Here is a 15,364-nt window from a genome sequence, read left to right on the forward strand (position 1 = left end):
TATCTACAATCATCCCCTATGCCCTAATTCGATCTGATTCAGGGCAGGAGCAGGCCGTGTATTATCTCAGCAGGGCCTTACAGGGCCTAAGAATAATTATTCGCCGATCGAGAAGATGTGCTTATCGCTCTACTTTGCAGCAACCAAGCTCCGACACTACTTCCTTTCCACAAGCAAGTGAATGATTTGAAATTCGAGTTATTTCACGGAATAACACTCGTAGGGAGAGATAGAATGGAGTTCTTCACGAAGTTTGAGACAAAGGAATAAAAAAGACTTTCTCTTATTAATGCGTGCATTCCATTATCGTGGAAATATTCCCCCATGGCACAGCCAGAATATGGGGCCAGAAATTGCAGAGGAGCAGGATCCGAAGCGGTGGTTGCTACAAGAATGGAATATTCCATAGCATTCGCTTCTGAAAGAATTTGAACTGAAGGAAATGAAATGGGCGGGGCTAACGCACTACTTATTTTCTGCCTACTTGCAATGCAACTACTCCTGAGAAAGACTCAAACTGAACTAGTTTGTGGTAAAGAGAAGAAAGTACGAAAGAATAGTAAACGGAGCACACCGCAGAAAGATTCTAAATATGAGAAATCCCCCTTTTTTAGTTTAATGACCCGTGGAACCACATAGTCCGACTAAGAAACTCGTCAGCTGAACATTTCATCAAACACCTAAAATGTTTATTAAACAATCCACATCCAATCATAAGAGATACAATTGGTTGTTATTTTATATTAAAAGTGTACATTAAAATATAATTTAGAATCGGTTGCCTTCTGCCTAGCTTTTATACCTTCTCGTACTCAATTCAAAATAATTAATTAAAATAATTCAAAATTATTTAATTTTGATAATTAAAATAATTATTAATAAGATTTAATAACAATAATTAATTAGTAAGATTTAATTTTAATTCAAAATTATTTATATTAATGACATCACCCACCATGTTTAAATTATTTTCTTTTTCCTTTTTGAATTTTTTTAACAAAAGAATTAGCCTAATAATGACATCATCATTTTAAAATTTTAATAGAAACTATAGATGTGAAACGGGTATGTTAATAGGACAAAACACAATTGGAGAAGAAAATAAAGAAAATAATTTTTTAGGAAATTTTTTTGAACTTCTATTAATTTCTTTAAGATTACAAATACAATTTGTAAAAAGATACCATCACAGAAATAGCGAGGGTTGCGCCCCTTGCAGGGGTCTAAGGGCAGCGCCCCTTTGCTAAGCCCCGCTCCAGCAAACAAATTTCTCCTCCAAGAACAAACGGTATTTTTACCATACCCATATGATAAAAAAAAATACATCCGAACGATTTTATTCGTCAAAATACCAACCTGTATTTGTTCAAAAATAAAGGATTGCGCCATTTCATTTCAACTGCTAGTGAATTCTAAACGTCGTTCAAAAAATGAAGAGTTGCAACATTTCTAAAGAATTGTGCACCTGATTGTCTATTGTTGTTATTACACTAGTTTAGAAATAAACACTCTAATATATTACTCAGTAGTAGTAAATAAACAATGTAAAATCTATAGTTGATATTAAAATTCTATAATGATGATGTCATTATTAGGCTAATTCTTTTATAAAGAAAAAATCAAAAAGAAAAAGAAAAAAAATCTAAACATTGTGGGTGATGTCATTAATTTAAATAATTTTGAATTAAAATTAAATCTTATTAATTAATTGTTATTATTAAATCTTATTAATAATTATTTTAATTATTAAAATTAAATAATTTTGAATTATTTTAATTAATTATTTTGAGTACGAGAAGGTCTAAAAGTTAGGTAGAAGAAAACCAATTTTAAATTTATATTTTAATTTACACTTTTAAAATAAAATGACAACCAATATTATCTCTTATGATTGGATGTTGATTGTTTAATATGCATTTTAGGTGTTTGATGAAATGTTCAGCTGACGAGTTTCTTAATCGGACTTTGTGGTTTCACGGGTCATTAAACTAAATAACTTAGCATTTACGTTCACTTAATACCTAAAACATATTATTTTATTTTTTTTGAAAAGCAACAAATATATAGAACAGGAAACGATTACAAGATACAAAGGCTTAAGGTTGAGAGAGGGCAACCAGAAACAAGCTAAAACATGTACAACTAACCAACGAAACAACTACAAACACCAAACCATTACAAGGAGACTAAAAATACATTCGGGTTCGAAATCCACTCTAACCAATCATACGAATGCTTACTATCGCGAGAAGATATCCACTCGAAAGCTTTGGATTGAAAGACACTAAAGGCCATCGGAATGTTCCAAGCTTTGTTTTGGAAGACGATTTCGTCCCTTAGACTCCAAATGTGATAAAGTCCGATCCAAATAATCGCCTGCCATACCTTTTTGCCTCGAAATGTCATCGAATTTGAATTCTCCTCTTCTACAAGCTCTTTAAGGTTGGAAGAGTTAAAATTATTAATCCCCCACCACTTAGAAATTCGACTCCAGAGCTCTCGGACCCATTTACAAGTGAGCAAACAATGTTCAACAGATTCTAAATCATCGTTACACAAGGGACATCTCACGCTATGGAGTTCTATACCTCATTTGTCAAGTTCAAGTCGTACCGGTATTCTTCCTTTTCGAACTCGCCAAATAAAAATTTCCACTTTTTTGGGAACAAATGAATTTTTCAGCGTACACTCTTGAGCAGAAAATTGCGACAACATATTCGAATCCTAAAACATATTATTAAACTGTTTCGTTTAAACAAACTCATGGTTTCACATGTTATTTCACTAGTATGTATGATGAAAAAGAAATCTATCATTAAAAAAAGTTATACTTCACAATTTATTCTAAATTATTTTTGGAAATATAATTGCGTATGGGTATGGTTACAAATATCCTAATAACCATAATAAAAATTGAAAACAAAAAATGGCCGCTACTCTTTCTCTATCATTACTCACTTCACATACTATACCCCTTTATTATTTAATTCTTTTACTTTTTATATTATTACACACCACCACCACCGTCATCTCCGCCGTTAACATTACTCATCTCTTATCCCCTTACCCAGATCTCTCCGATTTCTCCGACCTCCTCCGTACAACCACCGTCGCCACCGACCTTTCCGACCGCACTTCCCTAACTCTCCTTGCCGTCCCCAACTCTTTCCTCCGATCTTCCGACCTCCTCCGCCGCTCGTCGTCATCCACCAACATTGCCGACGTCATCCGCTACCATGTCCTCTTACAATACCTCTCTGTTCACGACCTCCGTGATTTTCCGCCTACCGGTAAACTCATCACCACTCTCTTCCAAGCCACCGGCCGCGCCACCAATAATTTTGGCTATGTCAACATTACTTACGACGGTCAAACCAACACCACCACCGTCCGATCACCGGCGGCATACTCACAACCACCGAACAACGCTAACATCATCTCATTAATTAAAAACTTACCGTATAATGTAAGTATCTACACCGTTAATTCGTTAATCGTTCCGTACGGTTTCGATCTGTTAGCATCGGAAACACGGCCGCCGTTAGGATTAAACATCACTAAAGCGTTAATTGACGGTCATAACTTCAATGTAGCAGCATCGATGCTCACTGCATCCGGCGTCGTATCGGAATTTGAATCCGATGAAGGCGGTGCTGGAATTACATTATTCGTTCCGACGGATGACGCGTTTGCGGATCTACCGGCGACGGCGAACTTTCAGTCATTAGCGGCGGATAAAAAAGCTGACGTGTTAAGGTTTCATGTTTTACATTCTTATTATCCGCTCGGGTCACTCCAATCGATAGTGAACCCGGTTCAACCAACCCTAGCTACAGAAGATAAAGGTGCAGGTAGTTTTACATTGAATATTTCTCGGGTTAACGGGTCGGTTTGTATAAATACGGGTATTATACAAGCATCGGTAACACAAACCGTATTAGATCAGAATCCGGTTGCTATATTTGGGATATCTAGGGTTTTATTACCGAAAGAGATATTTGGGAAGAATGCAATGGTCCAAAATACCCCTCCGATTAGCGGAGCTCCGTCACCAATTACGTCATCATCGCCTTTAGATCTTCAGCCGGGGCCGTCATCACCACCGGGTTCTAGAGAGGAATTGCACTCATCGGCGAATGTACGGTGTGTTAATTTCCTCCTTGTATGTATAGGATTGGTTGTATGTATGTGTATGAATTTTGTTTCCATTTTCTTATAAATTACCCTACTAGTAATTGTAATAGTAATTAATTGTTCTATAAATTTATTGAATTGAATGGAAACTCAGAGAACAAAGTTTTCTTTTCTTTTCTTTTCTTTTCCTCGAGAGAAGCAGACATTTCTATAATCAACATTCATGTTTTTGTTTGTATTTAGTTTCCTTTTTATCTACATTCAACTTCATGTTGCTGTAAAGTTTATATTTTTTGTTTTGATTGAATGAAACTGAAATGTGTTGAAGAAAAAGCCTGGATTTTGAGGGCAGCTTTATACAGAGTCTGGAAATATGGTAGCTTTAGGTTCTTTGTATGCAATCAGTGTAACGAATTCTGCACTACTCTGACCGTAGAAATGATGTAAGATATGTTGCTAATCGAGATTAAGTTGAGCATATTAGCATAATTTGATCCATAACGTCATCTAAATATGTGCTATCGAGGATTATAGGTACCATTTCTATGTATAATGACATGTATTTTGTGATGACCCGACGTTGACGTTGATTGCACCACTCTTGTGTGACCATAAAACACCGGTCCAGAGAGGTGTTGTTGCTACCATTCCGGGAAAAAGAAATGAAAATGAAAAATACAATGGTGCGATCAGTTAGAATTCAATTATTTCGGGGCTATTTTTTAAGTTCATAGAAAAGGTTTATTCAGAATACTGTCCATGCCTTTGCTATTAGTCTCGAGCTCTATCATAGGTCTTGAGCTCTATTATAGGTGAAGGAAAGTTTTTTAGAACAATTGGAATAAGAAGTTCACAAGTGGAATTAAGAGGAAGTTTAGGGGGTGGTATGGTGAATGTGATAAAATATAATGTGAAATTGGTGGGTTGTTAGTTATTCGCTGAAGTTTGGATTGTAGTGAAAAAAATAATAAAGGGTTGGAAGGTGGATGACAGAGTGTCTGGTTGAAAATGTAATGTGGATTTCGGGTTTGGACGGCTGTGATTGGAACGACATTTATTCCGAGATTACATAAATAGATTGCTGTATCAATCTACTAGTACTGTACGATTTCTAACACTTCGTATGTGTTTCTGATGTCGTAACTTTATCTGCTCATCTCATCATATATATGGCCCAATCTTCCACCGGTTATCTGGCCCAATATAGGCCCATCATACTTGCCTGTTTACCCGCCCACATTGCAATATTGAATATGTTGGCAACAGAAAGTATAAATGTACAAAAAGTATAACGGCACTTTGTTTGCACTTTAGACTACTCTTATTCATAATAAGACACCTGTCATACGATCACAATTGTGTCACATCAGTACCACATCATCAACTTCTTCATTTCACTTAACTCATTACACTCACTAATATTTATGATATCTGTCATACAACCAATTTGACCACACTTTTAATATTATAAATATTAAATATAATATAATATATATAAATTAATACCAACACTACAAAATTATCTTTGGTGCTAGTGAAAGTAGCAACCACGCACGCCGATGCTACCAAATATAAAGGGCACTAGGCATTAGGTGTAGCATACAAGACATATATATTGTAGTACACAAATATAAATTTACTCCGTCTTTCAAAATGCTTAACAACGACAAATATCATCATGGTCGATCAACGACACTACATATCACGGTTGCTAGTATCGGTGCATACAAGCACGTTGGCAATGAAGCTCCAACCGCGCCACCGATAATAGTAGTCTTCTAATACTTATATTCAAGGTTGAAAAAGACGCGAGACGGAGCCGAAACGGTACGATCTCAAAACGTCGCAACGGAAAAAACGGGGCCGAGACGGGGTCGACACGAATGTTGACTAATGTTGACTTATATATATATATATATAAATATATATTTACACATATTATAGAGTTAAAAAATCTTCGTTGACAAGTTTGTACCTATAATTGCTATTAACGTTAATATAATACAAAATGGAATACTAAACTAAGTCAATTTTGAATGATTTAACCGACTTATGACTGATTTTAACAGAATTTCTGACTTTTGATCGACGTTGACCCAATTTTTCCTGCATTTGACCTGACTTTTGACCGTTGACCGGATTATAAGAAAACGGGACGGGGTCGAAACGTTTTAGTCACCAAAACGGCGCAACGGGCGTCGAAACGGACGCAACGGACGCCGTTTACAACAGTGCTTATATTGCCCACTCAACACTGTATTGAGAAAGGGCGAAAAGGTATGACTTGTACACCACTACTTTTTAGCCGTACACCATTAAATGTGCTTTAATGCATTGTAGTGTACAACACTTTGAAGTACATTTAAAGGTGGATGGTTAAAATGGCGGTGTAAGAAATTAAGAATCACCTAGGAGTGACAGAGAAGTCGTAGTCTGCTACTATTCCTCAATTCATTCCATCTAATCAGTTGATCGAAGCATTAAGCATCTAGTCCAAAATAGCATTTCTTATTTCTAGTACATGAAAATTTTGACTATTTAAAATGCAAGTATTATTAAAGTCAAACCAATCCAAATTGATCAACTCAAGCAAATACAACGTCACTACAACATATTAACCTAACTGAATTGTCAAAGCATTGCTTATAATAGAACACCTGAACTCGCACTTAGCACCCCAATCTTATGCGAATTCATCTTTAAACGCTACACCCACTTTTGAATACCTTAGCTCTTGTTGCACCAAAATTTTCCCTGGATAATCATTTTGTTCTTGCTAAATGTAGGAGTCTCTAATTGCTTTGTTTTTTCCCTAGATGTATTTTGGCTTATGAGCTTAAACTTTATAGCTAATTAGCTATCATTATTCTTAAAAAGCTTATTTTGAAAAGCCTCATCTCTTTGGCTTCACACATTTGGAGTTTTTTTTTTTTTAATCCTAAATAAGCTAAATGAATAAAATTTATTTGTCACCTGAAGATGACTTATTACATTTAGATAATGTAATAAGCTAACAAATATTCCCAAAAAGCTAATCAAAACACCTCCTGGAGTGTCCATTAGCCCTTCTTAGGTATTTTGTACTTTATAAACAGTACAATATATTAAAATTTTATCTAAATCTATCTATTGCTTATTGATGTCCTTTTATTTTATGTTATTTTCTTATTAATTAGATTGATTAATGATTAATTATATTGAGAAATATTCATTTGCATCCTTAATTTTGCTTGAAAATCAGGGGATAAATCTCAGTCATTGGATCAGTATAATCAATGGCTAGGATTAAAAACACGGAACAATCACATGTAATTAGCTAGGATTAAAAACGCGAGATAATTACATGTGATTGTCAAATGACATGTGATTGTAAAGAACCAATCACATTCACCTAATTAAATATTACAAAATCATTAATAATGTAAGATATTGAAATTAACGAGTACGCGCGGCCTTGTTAAAATAATTAAGAAGCGTCATTCAACATTTGATCAAATGAAGGAAAATTTGTCCGTAATAGCTCAAAGTGACCCATTGTAACTTATACTCCGTAGTAGATAATTATAATCACCACCAACGAGCTCATAGCCTAGTAGAACGAGATGAACTTTTCAACCTAGAGGTTAATAGTTTAAGCCTCACTTGAAAAAGTGAAATGTATATATTCGTGGTTGTTGTGTACCCTTAGTGGTCATTTTCTATAAAACATGGGCTTTGGGTGTGTTTGAAAACTTTTCCTAATGTTATGTACTATTATTTGATTACATGTGCGCGTTAAATGAAAGTAAATTTGTCCATTTTAACTCAAAACGACCCACTGTAACTCATACTCCGTAGTAAATAACTATAATCACTACTAAAACGCTTATAGCCTAGCAGTATAAGAGGAACCTGTCAACCTAGAGGAGTTTGAAGGTTCAGATCTTACTCAGTTACTTGATAGTAAGATGTAAATATTCTTGATTGTCGTGTATTCTTCGTCAGCCTATGTACTATTATTTCATTATTACATATGCAAGTTGCACACCCAGTCTTGAATTGCAAGGCGAATAGCATGATTTGGAGTAAGTTCCAAGTGTTCAAGTTTTAAATTTGTCATTGGAGACGTTTCACGCCCGCTCTTTAACCACCCACGCAACGCTTCACCTTCATATGTGAACCCATCTGCTGCCAACTGAGGATCATGCATGATTTCCTGAACAAATAAAACAACTGTATCAGTCCTGCTTCATGCATTGTCCCTTGTGCATTAAAGGTGGTACCTTGAACTTTATTTTTTTTTTTTTTTTTGGTAAGGGAGGAAACCCTCTGAACGAGCACATTGGCACCCCCATAGAAGGTAAAACCTCGGGTAATCAAGCCCCACAAGGCAATACCTGGTACCGGGTGAATTGCGCATTATGCGCACCTCTAGTCACACTCCCTTGTTGAACAATTTGGCATAGCCAGAAATTGAACCCGGGTGATGTGCTTCATTAGCTTCATGCATTCCTTGAACATATAAAGCAGTACCTTAAGGTGAAAAAAACCTAACCTTTAGAATAGGACACAGGAAAAAAGATGGAACTTGACGGTCTTCAAGAAAACACAACTGCTCGAGTTCTTTAACTAAAACAGGTGAAACCACAGGCCGATCTCTAGTTTTTAATTCACAGCATCGCAAAGCTAAATCAGCCAATCGTTTAGCCACAAAATTAGGCCATTCACCGGCCGATGTATCTAAAATCGAGGCTAAATTAGAATCCAATACCGCCTTTTTCACCTCGTTAACTAACCCACCTGACTGACTACCTGTGAGTAGCCACAAGATAATCATCCCGAAAGAATAAACATCAGATTTTACTGTCAAACTTCCAGTCTCATAAAACTCTGGATCAGTAAATGAAAAGGGCCCACTCGTTTCTGCATACTGACGAAAGCTACGACAACGGTACGTTTCCTCATTGACCAATCTAGAGAATCTGAAATTGCATAGTTTGCAGTGTAGTTCTGAATCAAGAAAGATGTTTTTGGGATTTAAATTGCCATGTAGTGTCTTTTCGGGTCTGCTAGTGTGTAGGAACGATAGTGCATTTGCGATTTCAGAAATGATCCGTGTTCGAGTTTTCCAGTTCACCGAGTAAGAGACGGTTTTATTGTAAAGAAGGCTCTCGAGGCTCCTCGGCATGTACTCGTACACAAGAGCATATAGTTCGGGACATACGCCGATTAATCTTAATATATGCTTATGCTCCAGTCTTCCAACCACTTTAGCCTGCATTAAACAGAATCTCAATATATGCTTATGCTTTTGTACTTTAACTTGAGAGTGAGGGTGCGTTTGATTGCCTTTTAATTGGATGGTTTAACACTGAATGCTTGGTGAACCATTAAGCATTCAGTGTGTTTGTTAGTGACATCTAAATGACAAATAATGCTAAGCAATATGTGTTGAACCATTCAGAGTTGAAATCCCCTCTTAACCATTCGGCACTTTTATTTTCTTTAAGATCAACCTTAAATTATATCAAGAACACTTTTCAAATAATTAAAATTTTATTATTCATTTGTAAAGTTAATACATTGGTTTACATCGTTCATAAAGTTCATCCAGAATCATAATCAAATAAATTAAATTATATCAAGAATACTTTTCAAATAATTAAAATTTTATTATTCATTTGTAAAGTTAACACATTGGTTTACATCATTCATAGAGTTCATTCAGAATCATAATCGAATAAATAGTTTATTGTCTTTCAAAACTAAGTTCAATCAGAACCTTTGAACAATTTAGATGTATTCAACTTTTAATCATTTTGTTAATTTAAACGCACCCTGAGTGTGTGTGTGTGTGTGAGAGAGAGAGAGAGAGAGAAATTAACCTCTTGTTGGAACTCTGATTCTGCTTGCATGTTACTCGGATGCAGTTTCTTGATCATTACTGTTCTATTCGACATTTCGCCTTTGTAGAATGAACAATCGTAGCTTTCACAACCGATCTTGAAACTCTCATCAAAATCACAAGTTGCAGTTTCCAAATCAAAGGACGAAAACTCCATTAGTCTTAAAGACATATCCCCCGTTTGTCCACGAATTTTCCACCTGTCCAGCCACTTTGTTGCTTCAAAATGTTGTCTTTGAACCTTTTGCTTTTCAATCTTTAGAGTTGCAATAGACGCTTGGATGAGTTTCAATTCTTCAGATAATTCTTCACGTCTACGGTTTGACTCTTGAACTTGGTTCTCCAAAATAACTATGTTTCCCATCGCCTTACGCAGTTCTTTTGTCGTTAATTCTTTTCGTTCCACGGCATTCGCATGCTCTCGTTTGGTATCGTTTAGTCTATCCTCTACTATTTTTCTTAGTTCAAGCTCTTGAGCATGAGCAGATTCATAAGCCTTTACCTAAAAAGGTCAAACAATATGTTCCTTTTTAAAGTCAATTCGGTGGTATCTCCAAAGTCAAACTGAATAGTATAGCTTGTTTGACCTCGAAAGTCAAACTGAAAATCAAATTTCATGAATGATGGTTACATTACCTTATTATTCGCTTCTAAAGCTTGTCGTTCTAGTCTTTTCTGCTTCACAAGCTCCCGAAACGCTTCATTTCTGGATGCTTCGGCTTCTATGTTGACTTCTTCAAGCTGTTTGCATAAGCTTTCTACTTCAAATCTCGGATCAAGTTCATTAGATGATGAGTATCCAGAATCTGAAGAGGTGTTCGATAGCGAACTCCTCATTATACGTGTACTTCCTGCAACCAAACTTGTACTCGAGTTACACCGACGATAGTCTCGTCGTAATTCCCTTTCTCGGTTCGAGTAACGTACAGATCGAGATCTTAAAGGACTAGAATCTTGAAGTGCTAATGGGAGTAAAGCATCATGGTCCTCAGCAGGTTCTTTGGTGTAAAGAAGTTGACCTTTGTTGACGAACCATATTCGACATATTGGAGGAGCGTTTTTCGCAACAAAACTTGATTTACTCGAGTTTTTCTTCACCTTCATCCAACTATATGTTATTCAATATGTGTGTGTACTCTTTTTATCAGAACAAATTTTGCGATACCTCAACAAAAAAAAACTTACTTCTCAGGCAAAGCTCCCATAACAAGCTTTTGTATACTATGTTCATTAATTAAATCGACAATTCCTTTACGAACGTGGTCGTTTTCAGTAGTCACAATGCATGATGAAACCTACACATAGAATAAAAGACTCTTATCAATAAAACACATAAACCTACAACCAGGGTTGGTTCCGGAGTAGAGCAACTGAGATCAACCGCCCCCGACGATCAAATTTTTTTAGTTATGTTAAAGTTCGAGGTTTTAAGCTATTAATATATTGTTTTTCTTTTTCAATTTTTTTTTTTTTTTACGTTTTATCACCGTTGAAAAAAATTTCTTGGATACGCCACTTCCTACAACTATGATATTGTAAAAGGATATATGTAACACCTTTGAACGGGTGCAAAGGCTCGTGTAACTAAGTAGAAGTTTCAGCATCTCATCTTTCTCCTTTGTTCTATATGCACGCACGACATCGGGGTTAGCTTGAGATGCAGGTAGGTTTCCCACTGCATATGAAAAACCATACATTATATCATATCATATAACATTAAATTTTGGACTAATTTTCATTATCTTTTAATAACAGTCACAAACTTTTCAGTGTAATAGTCGCTTGTATAAGACTACAATAAATTACTCCATATTAAATGAATAGATAAAAACACAGATAAGAGTATTAGCATTTCAAATTACAATACTTGATATTTCATATTGAACAGATAAGTGTGTTAGCATTTTTGGTTATTTTATGCCAACGTGTATTTTTATTGTAATCCTTAAATATGCTTTGAGCATCTAGATAGTCTAGATATGATGCATTAGGTATAATTATTAATTACGGAGTATTTATCTACTGCAAGTGTTACTACTCTTTAAGATTGAGACATTGAGTAATCAAAAATTCTGTCAACAATTTTTTAATATTTCCATGACCCTCAAGTATTCTGTGAATGTGTTCAATATTAATTTACAAGAAGTTTCCCTTCTAAAGGAAACACAGTTTGACTTTATCAGTCAAAGAGACTAATCAAATCACCAGGAAATTTCCCCAAAACTATTTTTCAAAAAAAAAAAAAAAAACTGATAGTTTTCTTTATTTTAAGCTTAGCTTTCGACTTCACCTTTGGTAGGCCACTATTCTACGGAGATCAAACTGTCCACGCAGGTGCGTTTTTTAGAAGGGACAAGCGGGGCAGCCGCACCTAGTGGATTTGCAATTTTCAGTGTAAAAATTTTGAATTTTTCGACTTTGACCCTAGTGGATTTTTTTTTTTTTTTGCCTCAAAACCTACATATTTTGTCCTAAAACCTTCAAATTTTGCCCAAAAACCTCCAAATTTTACCTCAAAACCTCCAAATTTTGCCCATAAACCTTCAAATTTTGCCCCAAAACCTCCATAATTTTCCTAAAAACCTTCATTTTTTGCCCCAAAACCTCCATATTTTGCCAAAAAAAATTGCTACGGTTTTAATTTTTTTTTTTTTTGCCCCCGGTGAAAAACAAATCCTGGTACCGCCACTGTGTCCACGTAAAGTTTTCCGGTGTGGCCCTAGAAATTGTTTGCACTAAGTGGAATTTATTTGCTTTAAAGACAAAGCTCTAAAGTTGCGACTCATGAAATTGAACTTGCTCTAGAGATTCTCAAGCCTCCAACTACCAACAGTCGAGATTGCACTAAGTCAAATCTTAACCTTGTAGTTCACCAAATATAAGAGTTATCCTCCTTTCAATATTACCACTTGGACTAGGAGTAAAATAGTAATGAACTAGTTTTCGAACCCTCGCTTCGCGCCAGGAGTTCAGTTTTCAATGTATTTTATTGCGTTTAGTTTGTAAAATTATTTCGTGACTAACGATGATGTCGTTGAGGCGCAACTCGAGTCGAACTAAAAGGTATAACCCGTGAAAGATTTAAATGCTATTTTAAATTAACAATATATGTGCATCTCCGCATTTTGCTATGGAATTGTCGACTTTTAAAAATTTAACGCAAAATCAACGTGTATGAAAAGTACCCCAAATATTTAGCGATTTTTAAAAAGAATCCGTTTTGCGTATAGTTAGTGACATTGTGTTCGTAAAATTATTTCGAGTTTAACGATGATGCCGGAAAAATTTAACTCGTTGCGAACGAGAAGATATGACCCGTTGAATATTTGGGTGGAGTTTATTTAAGGTTTTTTATGAAAATGTTGAGTTGAAACTTTACCCCCTGTTTGAGGGCTAGTTTTAATGTTTGAACAAAGTGTCAGGGATGGTTTTTGGCAAAGTGGAAGTTAGGTTAAAAAAAAAAGGCGAAAGGACAAAAATACCCCTGACACTATTCATCGTTTTTTGTCTAATAGTTAATATGGTAATTTGGTTAAACTTTACAGCACAAAGTACACAAAGAGAAGATTTATTCTCACCTTCTTATTAGAAAAAGGCAAATGAATTATATTATTATTATTATTATTATTATTATTATTATTATTATTATATTATTATTATTATTATTATTATTATTATTATTATTATTATTATTATTATTATTATTATTAAATTTGTACATCCCAAATATATTAAGGCCACTCCCTATCGTAACTAAACTATTCATCCTCTTAACCTTCCACATCAGCGTCACATCAACACCAATATCCTATAACTAACTCATAACTAAACACTCCCTATCATGGCTAAAACAATACTCCTCTTAATATACAACGTACAAGCAATAAAGCATCAAGTCCAACAATAAAAAGCACTGGGACCCGCAATTCCTATAACTCTTCCGTTAAATCTATGGTGAAAGCGGGTAACTAACGCGGGTAACTAAGTGGTGCCTATGGTTAGTTACGGGTAATGAGCGGGTAATGAGCGGTTAACTAACCATAGGGTGGTCTAACTACAATCAAATCATGTTACCTACTTTTTCCTGCACACCTCATTCCTTTTTGACTTCTATCTACGTTTGAGAGAAGATTTATCCTCAAATCCTCAAATTTCAAATAAAATAAAACTGTATTAAAACTTTATATTGCTTTTAGGTGGACATCTATTACATAAGCAGAATAAAAGTTCTTTCAAACCAAAATATAAAAAAACTAATTGAAGACTATCAAACATTCAAATATCTAAAAGTAAACCAGCTGGGCTAGCTCAGCTGGCCAGAGTGCCCGCAAACGTTAGTTGACCAGTCAAATGGGGGTTTCCTCAAATAAGGCGCAGGCTCGATTCTCGGGCCACCCATTTGTGCTTGGCACTAAGACAGGGGTTCATTCCGACGACACTTGCCCGGGGCTACGTATGACCTGATACGTAGTTGGCATCCAAAGGATGCACAGCGTTAGAGGTTCTCCGACGTAATAACCTTTTTTTCCTCAAAAATATCTAAAAGTAACATAACTATCATATCAGCATTAGTATTGTATTTTGTATTTTGTAATAGAAATTTATTATTTATTTTTATTATTAAAGTTAAAACTTATAATAGAACAAAAAGGAGTAACTCACAAAGTGTTGGAATCAAAGGGGAAGGTTGATGAACATGAAGTATACAAATCTCTCCACCTGTAAACCTCCTAAAAGTCCAATGAAACAAAGACACAGCCTTTTCAACTGACTTCCCAACCGCCACATACACCTTGTCACCGCCGATGATTTCCGGCACCGGAAGACTTCTCCGGTCAAACTCATTCCCGAAACTCGCCGGAGGATTAGGAGAAAACCCAGAACAGCCTTCGCGGGTCATGGTGGGTGAAATGATCAGTTGATAAGTATTGATTAATGATAATTATTGGAAATAAAAGTTTTGGTTGACGTTGTCTGATGTGTAATTACTTAATTAGCAATGTGTTTTGTTTGTTCTCTCTCTCTCTCTCTCTCTCTCTCTCTCTCTCTCTCTCTCTCTCTCTCTCTCTCTCTTTTGTATCATTAGGCGGGTTTGAACTTTGAAGTAAATTGTTATTATTTGAGAATTTGCTTGGCAAAAATATGTTTGACTTTTAGAGTTTATGATAGACTTGATTGTGATATGTGTGAGGGAATTTAGTGGTTTAGGTAGAGGAGTGTATTTTATTTTGAAAAAAATAATAAAAATAAATTAAATTAAGAACTCGCGAGCATAGCTGAACGGTTCTCTCCATGTACTTTGTGTCATGAGATAGAGAGAGGTGGGTTCGATACTTAGGTATGACA

General features: G+C 35.4%; 2 protein-coding genes across 2 annotated transcripts; one reads left to right on the forward strand and one right to left on the reverse strand.

Annotated features, from left to right (window-relative positions):
* Positions 1-2,926: 2,926 nt before the first annotated feature.
* LOC139876293 (fasciclin-like arabinogalactan protein 4) lies at positions 2,927-4,311 on the forward strand. The gene has a single exon (XM_071863601.1). The coding sequence runs from the start codon at positions 2,927-2,929 to the stop codon at positions 4,217-4,219; it is 1,293 nt and encodes a 430-aa protein (XP_071719702.1). The 3' UTR covers positions 4,220-4,311.
* A 3,245-nt stretch (positions 4,312-7,556) lies between these two features.
* On the reverse strand, positions 7,557-15,023 carry LOC139876304 (U-box domain-containing protein 33-like). Its single transcript, XM_071863608.1, has 7 exons — positions 14,681-15,023; positions 11,575-11,693; positions 11,204-11,313; positions 10,655-11,126; positions 9,999-10,520; positions 8,669-9,388; positions 7,557-8,329 (listed from the first exon to the last, which is right to left on the reverse strand). Exons 1-7 carry the CDS (start codon positions 14,916-14,918, stop codon positions 8,141-8,143), a joined length of 2,370 nt encoding a protein of 789 aa, XP_071719709.1. The 5' UTR covers positions 14,919-15,023; the 3' UTR covers positions 7,557-8,140.
* Positions 15,024-15,364: the final 341 nt, after the last annotated feature.

Source organism: Rutidosis leptorrhynchoides, chromosome 1 (genome assembly GCF_046630445.1).
Source record: "Rutidosis leptorrhynchoides isolate AG116_Rl617_1_P2 chromosome 1, CSIRO_AGI_Rlap_v1, whole genome shotgun sequence".
In the NCBI taxonomy this organism is placed as follows: Eukaryota; Viridiplantae; Streptophyta; class Magnoliopsida; order Asterales; family Asteraceae; genus Rutidosis; species Rutidosis leptorrhynchoides.